Below are 12,692 nucleotides of genomic sequence, written 5' to 3'. Positions count from 1 at the left end.
CTTTATTGCTAGGTTACGAACTTAAAAAACCTAACTTTGGAAAACACGGAGAAAGGAAAGATGAGACACAAGTTGTAATATTGTCTAACTTAATTTTTATAGGGGACGTGGAAATTGACACTAGAGAAGGCAAGACAGATTGTCAAGAAATCCCTAACTCTGGTAAGCAACCAACGCTGGGAGAATGCCAGCGTTTTCCTTGGCACGTTCACCTCCAAAGGCCAGGGGCTACCCCGGACGCAAACCCACAACACAACATGCCACAGGTGAATTGGGTTTGAATAGGAATATGAGCCCCTTCCTCTTTTTTCTCCTCTCTTCTCTCTAGAGCAGCGTTTCTCAACTCTGGTTGTGGGCACTGTCCTGGGCATTGTAGGATGTTAGCAGCATCCCTGTCCTCTACCCACTAGATGCCAGCACCCCCCACCAATAGTTGTGACAGCCAAAAATGTCTTCTGGCATTGCCAAATATCTACTGGTACTCACTGTTGAGAACTGCTGCCCTCTGGTAGACCATATTGGAGGGGGCTGTATCCTCCTGCTTCTCCACTTTCTATGTATGTGATCTAGGCTGAGCCTCAGTTTCCCTATCAGTGAGGTAGGGACAATAAGAATGTTCCTTTCTCAAAGCATGGATGTCAGGACTAAGAGAGTTGATGTGTGTGGGGTGTCTGGTATCATGCCTGGGACTTATCAAGCACTCTATATATGCCAGCTAAAATCATCACCATTATTATTCTTTTCCTCTAATTTTTCCTCTTTGCAATCATAGTTTTATTCAACAGAATGCCTAGTTCAAATCAGTTATCATTAAGTCAAGTATTTGACTTGGGCCCTGGTGGCCAATCAGCCCCAGTTGAAGAGGAAGCAGAAAGGTAAACCTTTAAAGAACAGTGTCTCCCTAATGCTAGCAGTCCTGGCAGGAAGGAAGCATTCATCAGAGATGAGAGGGCATGGCCTTCGTCCTTGGCTTCTTCCTGCTGGCCCTGATTCAATACATTCAAAGTAGTATTGATTTGGCAACATAGAAATAAAGAGGAGGAAAATTCCTCATGGCTTGGTTTGTCAGACTTAGCAAATAAAAACAGAGGATGCCCAATTAAATTTGAATTTCAAATAAATAATGAATAATTATTTAGTGTAAGTATGTCCAGTACAATACTTTATTTGGCAACCCTACTTGTGGGGGGCACATGGGTTTTGATGTACAAGGCTGATACATGTTGGATGACAGTATGCAGGCATTTCTGCACAATTGATTAATCAATCACAATGCCTGCATCTCCAATTATTATTTAATTGAGTGAGTAATTAAAGGCCAACCATAGCTGGTTCAGCTAATCTGCTTAAGTTATTGAATAAGAAATTGAAACATCACATGAAACCCTTGACCACCACCTTCAGAACTCTAAAGAGACTGGAGAATAATACCGTTTTTCTCTTATTCTTCTCAACATGCATCTAAAAACTTATTCTCAGGGCATTGTTTACTTCACTAGTATGAACTGCCTTGGCATTAACTCAAAGGCTAATTAGGATTTTACAATTTTTCATTTCTGTCACCAGAATTGCGAGCATAATTCATGGGGCAGGATTCCAATCATGACTTGCAAGAAGCCAAAAAAAAATCAACTGAACAATTCACCAATTTAAAAAAAAAACTCCTCAAAAACCTCCTCCAATTTATTTACTCTCTAGATTAAAGCTATCAGGGAAAAAATAATCAGGAAATGCAAATAAGCATCTCTGAAAAACTGCTCAGAAGATACTGGCTGCAATTAACTCCATTGTGATGGCTGATGTAACTGCCGACCTAGCCAGAATGCGGAGAGAAACACAGAGTAGGTTGCATGTCATTTCAGCACAGCCTGTCAGATGGAGAATCCAGACTGGGGAAGAGTTTAGTGTTACTGAAGGGAATGGAATGTTCCAGAGAAGATCTGCCTCTCAAGGAGGTCCCGAGAGGCTCCTCGGGGGGTCTTTGTGGATTTGGCAGAACACTAAGCATCTGAGGGTTTAGAACACCTGAGCCATGGCATCAATTTATTTAATTATCACAAAAACTCCTACAAAGTAGATAGCATATTTCTGTTATCAACCCCATTTTACAGATGAGAGGACTAAGGATGAGAGGTTAAGTAATTCCCTTACTCCACATAGCTAATAAGTGAGAAACCCATCATTTACATCCAGATTTAGCTTCTTCCAAGTTTCTACCCCTTCCACTATTCCAATAGCTCTCAACCAGATCTCCTCAGTACTGAATTTCAGGAAGCACCATTCACATCACAGGCTATGTGAATATTAGAATCTTGTAGTGCACAACCTGTACTGCTGTACGTGATGGCCCAGATTTCCAACCTACCTACTCAACAGAACCATCTGGAAAGCCTTTAAAAATTGCTGCTGTTCAAACTTGCCCCAAGTAAAATAATCCAAGTTAAATTCAAGTAAAATAATACACAACAATGGTTTAAAAGCACTTCATCACACAGAAATTCAATCTTAAGTTGTTTGTGTACAGAAGAGATGTTATGCTCCCACTTTGACCCTCTATTTACCCCATTCACCTCATTCCATTTATTCAACCCCTGTTTGTTGTTCTGTATTCATTTAACATCCTGGGGTGGGAAAGCTCCAGATGCAAGCAGAAGCTGGTTAAATAGATGGCAAAATAAATATGCTGCCTGACTCCTGTGCCCAGGGACAGCCCAGATTTGAGACTTTCATTTTAGATGGGATTACATGCAGTCAGATGTGATGTTTTAAATCCATTGCTGAGTTAATAACAGCCCACATTCTGCCTCTGTCTAGTAAGGTTTGAATTGAAAGGAAGGGGCTGTCAAACGTGCAAGTGAGGACCTCTTCGCTGTTGCTCTGTGTCCATCTAAGTTCCCTTTGCAAGTTTGTAAGAAGAGGTTAGTCCTTCCAGTACTGTGTGATGAAAAGGCTACATAATCAAACAGAAGGAATTCTGGGGGTCCCTGGACAAGTTGCATCATCTATTGCCCACATCCTAGATCTAATTTCTGCACAATGAATGTCAAAGACAGCTGCAGCCTTCAGGCTGAATCTTGACAGTGAACAGCTGTGCAATTATAACATTTTATTCCATTGTACCCCTTGTATAGTAATTATCAGGCTGTTGTGTAAATCTTTTGATGTATTGGTTATCATCAGTGTTAAAATCTACATTGCCATTACGTTCATTAGACCAAGGCCTTCAGACTAAAGTAAATATTAAAAGATGTAGCTCACACATTCAAATGCAGTCTGATTCTGGGTCTTAGAATGTGTCTCTTTCCAAATTGCCACCAACGTTGGGTATAATTGCACGCTGGTGTTTATTTTACAGCGTACCTACACTGCTCATCTCAATCAGTTACCAGGTCTCTAACCACCCCTCCTTTGCACCACCATCCTCCCCCTCCCACCTCACATCTGTGGTTCACAACCAGGGGCAATGTTGTCCTCCCTCCTCCTCTCCTGGAAATGTTGGCAACATCTGGAGACATTTGGGGGCTGCTGGCTTATAGTGGCCAAATGCCAGATATCCTGCTAAACATCCTACAATGCACAGGACAGCCCACAACAAAGAATTATTCAGGACCAAATGGCAGTAGTGCTGAGGTTAGAAACCCCGAGATCACGTCTCAGATCCTTATCTGCCAACAGGTCTCTCTGTCCCATATTGCTTCCTCGAGGCCTTCCTGTCACCTGCAGAGATATCTTTCCAAAATACAAATGTGATCCCTCTGCTTAAGACAGGATTCCCCACTGTCCTCAAGATAGCACATAGTGCAGTGTCCTAGGCTTGTCCTAATGTCTCCTTCCTTCCATGGTTCACCGTATTCTCCCACTACCTTATACTCCAGCCAGGTTGAAATGTTTGGCAGTCCCCCAAGACGCCAGCCCTGCTCACGTGCCCACAGCACTGCGAGGGTGCTCCCTCTACCAGCGGCCATGCTTTTCCAGCTGTGGTGTATACTCCAGCCACCTGGGACCTTGTTATAATGCAGATTCTGATTCAGCAGGTCAACTGAATTTGTGGCCAGAGACTTTAGTCCTGAAAGTTCCCAGCTGGCCTCAATGCTCCTGGTTTGTGATCACACTTTCATCAGCTAGAACCTAGAGCAGTAGTTCTCAAACCTTAGTGAGCATCAGAACGACTGAGAGGCTGTGAAAACATAGATTCCTGGGACCTACCCCAGACTTTCTGATTTACTAGATTGGGGGGAGCCCATGAATTACATTTGTAACAAGTCTGCAAGCTGCACTTGGAGTTGAAAAGCATAGAGCATTTGTCTCTTCCTTCCCACCTGCCTCCTGTCTGATTTCTGGGTCCTCGCCTGCCTCCTCCAGTTCCCAGAAAGCCATATTAATGCCTGGACCACCATAGACATCACAGAGCATGCTAAGAGCTGGGCTATTCACCCTGATGCTCCACTAGACAGTAAGCTGCATGACAACAAGGACAGTCTTTTCTGTCTCCAAATCTTGCATGCTAATCAGCGTTTTTCCTCATCCTAGAAAGTTGGGCAAGCATCCTGAAGATCCTTAAAAACCTCATTTGTAACCAGAAAAGGTTACCTGTCCACCTTTGCTAGTGTCAAAATATTACCAACGCTGTTAATACCATTCACAGCCATCTGAAGGACTTTTTGGGCTAGAGGGAATCACTACAGGTTTCCCCGCTATCCAAAAGTAAAGCATTCCTATGAAGTCTTTCCTAAGGCAAAGAAGCAGTTACCTTAGGACACATCTTGCTAACAGATGCACAAAATAAACTGAGATCAAGCACAGAGGCTCACAGACACAGTTCAAAGCTATGGTGGCCTGATGCTGAGCTGCTCAGTGTGGTTTCTGGGGAAGGAGCTGGGCGGTGCCCCTCTCACTGTTCAGGGTGCTCGCTGCCTCTCCACTGGCTCCTGCAAAACAAACGATGAACGTTATTTTTGCTTTTTGCATTTTTTTGTGTGAGAGCAAAAAATTTCTTTGGATTTCTTTCAGTTCGTGAGTAGGTAGGTAGTAACCTAGGTCTTTCATAGAAGCAAAGTGGTATGAAGTTAACTTTTTTTTTCACGGTACGCGGGCCTCTCACTGTTGTGGCCTCTCCCGTTGCGGAGCACAGGCTCCGGACGCTCAGGCTCAGCGGCCATGGCTCACGGGCCCAGCCGCTCCGTGGCATGTGGGATCTTCCCAGACCGGGGCACAAACCCGTGTCCTCTGCATCGGCAGGCGGACTCTCAACCACTGCGCCATCAGGGAAGCCCTGAAGTGAACTTTTGAAAAGCGAACTATCTCTCCCTTTGTTGATAAATGCTGGTTCCTTACTTTTTCTACCCTGTTGATTTTTTCTTTTGTCTGAGAAAAGCTTCAAGGGAACTGCAATCTTTCTAAAATCATTACTTGGTAAAAAGCCAAGGCTTTTAATTTATCCCACAGCTAGATTCTTATGGAAACTGCTGTCTGAAATCCCTTTGTTCAGGAAGCTTTGAGGGGCTTCATCTACACACCCCTCCTTCCCCTACCCCGCCTCCCCCAGGGAAGGGACCTTCCTTCTTCCTTCTTCCTAAGCCAGTGTCTCTCCCATTAGTCTTTATTTTATCTCATAACAGGAAGGAATTATTTTATTTGAAAACAGTCTTTATTTTCAAATCCTTTTTTAAAGCCACTGAGGGCAGTGAGGAGAGGAACGTTGTCTGAGTAGAATGGACCAAGGTGGGCCAGAGCCTTTTGGGAAGAGGTGGAAAAGAGATGAAGGTGGGACTAGCTGGCTGGGGGAGAAGGGGAAGCCTTCAGGCTGAGGAGCCGGCGTGAACAAAGGCACACAGGTGGAATGAATATGGAGCGTGGAAACAGGAACAAGAGGTAAATTTAGTTAAGTAAAATGGCCCAGATTCTGGAGAAAGAAGAGTCCAGAAATCCAAACTGTGGAGCCAAGAGGAGAGGAAGGGCCTTTAGAAGTTGGAAAATCATCCCTTGAACTAAACAACTCTTTTTGTTTTTGTTTTTCTCTCCAGACATATTCCAGAAGTGGTTCTGATATTTGTTCACTCCCATTTTGGGCCAAGATCTGTCAGAGGATTAAATTGTACGTATACAAGTTCCCCTTCCTAAGCACTGGCAGGGGATAGCATCTTTGGTTGTCCCTGTTTTCTAATGACTAAAATGGTCTTCAAGTTAAAAGGCATCTTTCTGAAAGTGAAAGTGTTTCTTGCTCATGACTTGTACAGAAACTAGAAGACAAATTAGCTCAGAACAAATCATTTTGGAAATAAACTGAACACCAGCGTCTTTGAACCTCCAACCTGACTTACTGCCCCGGACTGGAATGCAGCCTGCCTGCCAGTGAGACTTGTGAGTGGCTCAGTGCATGCTCACACCGCACCTGGGGACAGGACAGCTCCTCCTTGCTGTGTAAGATACAGACAAGGTTGGCCACCTGTTATGGCAGGGACCCTTTGAGCATCTTTAGAGCAAGGCACTCACAAGGCTAGAAAAGGACCATTTTTTCACAGAGCCCAACCTATTACCTAGAAAATCTAGCTCTGCTATGTATGAACAGGATTCCTAATACAGAGACACTGTCCAAAGTTCCCAAGCCCTCCTGTCTCTGTTTAAAATCGCATGCTCCCTCCAGCTGCACTCTGAGTCTGAGGTTATGCTGGGTGTTATAGTCATCACTGTCCAAAACATTAAAAGATGGAACAGTCCTGAGAGGCACGTTGGACTAAGAAGCAAAATAGCATAGGTCCACCTTCCACTCGGCTGCTTCCCATGTGACTGCGGCAGAGGCTGCTGCCAGGCAGTGTATGGCACTGTTCTGGGGTCCAGATGCTGAACTTTCAATGCACTTCTGCACTGAGTTCTCACAATTCCATGAAGTAGGGATTATCATTATTTCCATTTCACAGAGAAGGAAACTGAGTCTTACAGAAGTAACTCCCCCCAGCCATGAGGACCCAAGATACACCCCCAGGTATATTGGACCCCACTTGTTCTTTGGAAACATCCACTTTCTTGACTCTTGTGCAATGCTGCCTCTTGAGCCAACTTTGAAGACTTGAACCACTTAATGTCTCTGAGCTTCAGTTTCCCCATGTCTAAATTCAAGCTATAGACCCATTTGGAAAGTTTTAAAAATGCAGACTCCTTGGCCTGAGACCTGATGGGACAGAGTGGCACGTTCGTAGGTTCCTGGTTGACTGTGTCCTCCCTAGCGCGCTCACATTCTATTTCAGGAGCCAGACTGCAGATGCTTCCTGTACAGATGATGCTTTAATGACTCAAAATAATGGTCCTTCATGTGAGACATTCACGGAGACCACTCCGTCTGCCCTGGCCCCTGCTGCTTTTATTCTCACTCTCCCATAGGCAGTTCCTATCACTTGAGTGCATTCCGGTCCAGCCTGGCTCTCATGGTGAGGAGTTAGAGGGAAGAACTCCCCAGAGGTGAGAGTCAGGCTGAACATCTGGACTGAGAGGCTGTATTGGTTTCCCAAGGCTGCTGTAATAAAATACCACAAGCTAGATGGCTTGAAACAACATAAATGTATTCTCTCCCAGTTCTGGAGGCTGAAGTCTGAAAGCAAGGTGTTGGCTAGATCCCTCTGAGACTCTGCTCCTTCTGAGATTCCCTAGGGGACTCTGGGTCGAATCCTTCCTTGCCTCTTAGCTTCTGGTGGTGCCCGTCCATCCTTGGCAACCCTGGGCTTGCAGCTGTGTCAGTCCAATCTCTGCTTCCCTCTTCTTATATGGCCATCTTCCCTGTGTGTCTGGTTTTCCTTTTGCAACCAGTCATATTGGATTAGGATCCACACTTATGGCCTCATCTTAACTCAGTAACATCTGCAAAGACCCTTTTTCCAAGTAAGTTCACATTCACAGGGAGCAGGGGTTAGAACTTCAACATATCTTTTTGGTGAACACAGTTCAACCCACAATAGAGGCACTTTTCCTATGTTCCTCCTTCCTTCATCTCATGAGCTTCGTGGACGCTAAATGCATTGAACATCCCCCGTCTGCTTTGAAAGTATCTCAGGAGAGGAGGCGGCTGTGCATCTGACCCACATTCAGAGCCTCTGAGGGATCCAAGAGTTTAAAAACTTTTCCTGGTTCATCTGCCCACATAAGCTCCTGCAAGCCAACTGTGCAAAGTGCGGACTTGGATCCTGGAACAGTTATCAATCCCGCTTTTCATGAATAGAAGTGGAGGCAGAGACCATCAGGACATGAGGAGTAGAGGGGAAATATCGGACGTGAAAGAAAGTGTGGTAGGCTAAGATGCGGCCAGGTCCCAAGCCCCCGACCATTTCATCGTGCTTAGCTCTTGTTGAATCGAGACCCCGTCCCCTCCTTGCTGAAAGCATCATTGCATTTTCTGTGTCAAACCAAGCGTGGGCCCTCAGGACCTAAAATGACAACTCTTCAATTGAACCACCTTTGAAAACCTGAATTCAAGAGCATCTGTGGCCAGGGATTTTCCTGGCCCAATTTCAAAGGGAAATTTTTTCATGAAAAAGCAAAAGCAGTATGCTTTTCTTCTTTCTAAAAATCATTGTGCTTCTAGTATAATTCGTACCAGGTCATGAATTATTCAGTGCTGCATGGGTTATAAAGCAGATTTAAATGCAGCCTCGTTTATTCTTTAAAACAACCTGTGGCTCAGTAATAATAATGACAAGGAAAAGTTATCTGATACTGTCTCTGCACCAGGAACTCTTATAAATGCAACCCTGTTAGACAACAGTTTTTTGGTCCCCTTTTTAAAGATGTAAAGCCGTTTGTCCAAGGTCACAGAGCTAGTCATGGATAAATATGATGTTTGAACCCAGCAGCCTGGTTATAAAGGTCAGGCTCAGAGCCACAACATTGCCTGTCCCTTGACTCGGAGCCTCACTTTCAAATGAGCAAGTCGGTTCTAGTTTATTTAATGCTTGACCCACTAGCACAGTCAGCAGGTGGTAGAGACAAAGACCTATGTGTCTTCTGTTACATAATGCTTCCCTAAAATCCCCTCCAGTAAGAATGCCTTTCTGGCTCTGTGCCTGTCTTGTCCCCATCCTGTTTGGTCTAATGCCTTCATAAACAAGACGAAAAGACAACTCTCAGAATGGGAGAAAATATTTGCAAACGAATCAACAGACAAAGGATTAATCTCCCAAATATATAAATAGCTCATGCAGCTCAATATTAAAGAAACAAACAACCCAATCCAAAAATGGGCAGAAGACCTAAATAGACATTTCTCTAAAGAAGACACACAGATGGCCAAGAAGCACATGAAAAGCTGCTCAACATCACTAATTATTAGAGAAATGCAAATCAAAACTACAATGAGGTATCACCTCACACCAGTTAGAATGGGCATCATCAGAAAATCTACAAACAACAAATGCTGGAGAGGGTGTGGAGAAAAGGGAACACTCTTGCACTGTTGGTGGGAATGTCAATTGATACAGCCACTATGGAGAACAGTATGGAGCTTCCTTAAAAAACTAAAAATAGAATTACCATATGATCCAGCAATCCCACTACTGGGCACATACCCAGCAAAAACCATAATTCAAAAAAGACACATGGACCCCAATGTTCATTGCAGCACTATTTACAATAGCCAGGTCATGGAAGCAACCTAAATGCCCATCAACAGACGAATGGATAAAGAAGAAGTGGTAAATATATACAATGGAATATTACTCAGCCATAAAAAGGAATGAAATTGAGTCATTTGTTGAGACATGGATGGATCTAGAGACTGTCATACAGAGTGAAGTAAGTCAGAAAGAGAAAAACAAATACCATATATTAACGCATGTGTGTGGAACCTAGAGAAATGGTACATATGAACTGGTTTGCAGGGCAGAAGTTGAGACACAGATGTAGAGAACAAACATATGGACACCAAGGGGGGAAAACCGCGGTGGGGTGGGGATGGTGGGGTGCTGAATTTGGCGATTGGGATTGACATGTATACACTGATGTGTATAAAATTGATGACTAATAAGAACCTGCAGTATAAACAAACAACAACAAAAAACAACTAATACTAAACTTTCTTTGGATTATTTGTATGGAAATATGTTAATATAAATGTTTCATACATTACATGAAATTTCTAAAAGTCTTATATGTTCTGGTATAATGTTATAAGTTATAATTCTAGTTATTACTTTAAAATGTATATCTCAGAAATAACTAAATTTCCTTGTCAATTGCAAAAAAAAAAAAAAAAAATACAATGGAGGTGTCTCCACCCTTGGGCAGCTTTCCAGCTCCCACCCTAGCTCCGGTTGCTTGGCTAGCCTCCTCCGTACTCCAGGCTCACTGGTGCCTGCTCCTGCACCCTGTTCCTCTCTGGCTGCTTCCCCATGAGTCTCCCGCCCCCACCGACAGCTCTTGGAGAGCGGGGATACCATTTCTTGGTAAACTTTTTATCCCTGGTTCCTACCACAGTGCTTAGTTTTAGTATAGTAGGGACTCTGTAGAAACAAGGGAATAAATAAATAAAAAGCGCTACTTTATTAGAAAAACAAATGTTTAGGATACCAGGCTACTACCATGGGGCAGCCAAGTTTTTGGTTGTTGTTTTGTTTTGATCAGAGTTCACAGTGCCTATATACTGCCTATTTTCTATTGTAGCAGTGGTAGGACAGGAGGGTCCCCTCTTAATAATTTATTCTTTTTATTGAATTTCCAAATGCATGAACCCACATATGTATTATTTCACATAAATTCACACAGACTATCTTATCTTACGTTAACTGTGCTTTTAATTCATCATTCTTTGCCTTTTTTCATTTGTTCCTTCTTGCTCCTGCCCTGCTCTTTCCTCCCACATCGTCCTTGTCCCCACGACATGGTGAGCCGTGTAAACATGTCAGGATGTGTCCTTCCATGGTTTTCTCTGCTCTCATTTTATCTTACAGGGGTGCACGTAACGCATCCACATGCATATGAAACAGAGTCACGCTGGCCCTGGAGTACTGCCTGGGACTCAAATATGAGGCAGATACACATGGAAATTTTATTCCCCCTAGTCTTCTTTTGTTGTAATGCCCCAGTTTCATGACATAATTTTAGGCACTTTGAACTTGAATAGCTCACCATTATGTAATGAATGCCATTCAGCTGCAATCACAATTGCTCCCTGGGTCAAGCCTGCTAGCCCAACCCCAGATAGTCATAGGGCAGGAGCAGCAAGCAGGTGATTAGCTGCACCAGCCAACGTGGTAACTGGGGTTCTAGGTATTTTCACCGTAAATTTCTCTGCCTTAGACAGCTTTGCTGCCAAAAACATTTTTGCCAGGTAACTAATTAGCCATGATTTTGCTGTAAAGGATAAAACAATGAAAAATGAGACATTAAGAAGGACATCATGAAACATGAAAAAATGAATTACAAAATTAAAGAGACTTTATTGCTAAATACAAAATATCTGAATATATTTAAAGTGTGTGTATATTTCATGGCAATACTGTGAAAATGGCTGATCTTATTTCGTGACTTGTACATAAGCACTTGTCTTCCAGGTCTTTCATTCTTAGTATTTTACACACTGTTTTTTCTTGTTGATTCTTCTCCTCATTTGGCATCACACTTTTTCTTTTTTGCTGAGATTTCTTCCTTCGTTAGGAGAGGTATCAGTTTCCAAATACGAGGACGTATGTTCATACCTAAGCTTTGTATTGTGTTGTGAAAACCTCTACACTGTTGTGTGTTCTTGGCATCTTGTAATATGTCTGTTGATAAACACTCCAAAGTTCTATGGGAAATGCGAGTTCAAATCTGCAACTTTCAGGCCCTCAACCTCTTTCTCCTCCATTGTAGTGTGCTTCAAAATCAGAAACCAGCTCTTGGGGCAAATCATCATCATCTGTCATGATTTTTGTATGATATATATCAAAACAAACTATCAACCAATCATTTTACCTTTTATGGCAAAATTGTCTTATGGCCAATTAGTTATGCAGTGAAAATGTTTACAGCAAAAATGCTTGCTGCAAAGGTGCTTATGGTTAAAATACCTAAAAATAATGGACACGCATAACTGGACGGGACATTGTGTGGCTGGGAACCTGAAAATCTGAAGAGAGTCCATGGATTGGATTCGAGATATCTCCAGAAACTAAAATGTCATAAGAGCAGACACCTGATTCCTATTTGCCCAATCCTAGAAACCATCCTTGGAATAACTGTTAGCATTGCACATAATAATGAAAAGAGCTAATATTTTGTGAGTACTTATCACATGCTTGGCACCAGTCTTCCTTGCTTCACACATAACAATGCTATTAGTCTTTGCAACAGCCCTAGGAAGCAGGTACTGACACTGGCCCCGTTTACAAATGAGGTAACAGATGTACAAACAGATTAAATAATTTGCCCAAAGTTACATACCAAGTAGACGGCAGACCTGGGATTCAAATCCAAGGAGTCTAATTTCAGAACCTAGAGCTATGTTAAGGGGCTTCCCATGCTTTTCCTTCCTACTAGAACACCCACACCCATCACCCAATTACTTGCTTTGAAAATGCTTTCTCATCCTTTAGCTTTCACCTTAAGATCACCTCCTTCCCTGTATAGAGTTAGAAATGTTTTCCCTCTGTGTGCACAACCCTCTTATAGAATTTTCTCCATAGCACTGTGATTATCTGTTGATGCCTTGTTTCCCCCCACCCATCATTAAG

General features: G+C 43.0%; 1 protein-coding gene across 1 annotated transcript in view; it reads left to right on the top strand.

Moving 5' to 3' along the window:
- AOAH (acyloxyacyl hydrolase) overlaps positions 1 to 12,692 on the top strand; it is a gene marked incomplete at both ends in the record, with an annotated part of 177,061 nt that overhangs the window by 61,800 nt on the left and 102,569 nt on the right. The window contains 2 exons of the mRNA XM_079711786.1: positions 103 to 162; positions 6,024 to 6,094. Coding sequence (XP_079567912.1) covers positions 103 to 162; positions 6,024 to 6,094 — 131 coding nt within the window. The remainder of the gene's footprint in view (positions 1 to 102; positions 163 to 6,023; positions 6,095 to 12,692) is intronic.

Source organism: Hyperoodon ampullatus, assembly GCF_949752795.1.
Source record: "Hyperoodon ampullatus genome assembly, chromosome: 9".
NCBI classification, from domain to species: domain Eukaryota; kingdom Metazoa; phylum Chordata; class Mammalia; order Artiodactyla; family Ziphiidae; genus Hyperoodon; species Hyperoodon ampullatus.
The sequence above is the reverse complement of the archived record's forward strand: the minus strand, read 5'-3'. Positions and strand labels throughout refer to the sequence as shown.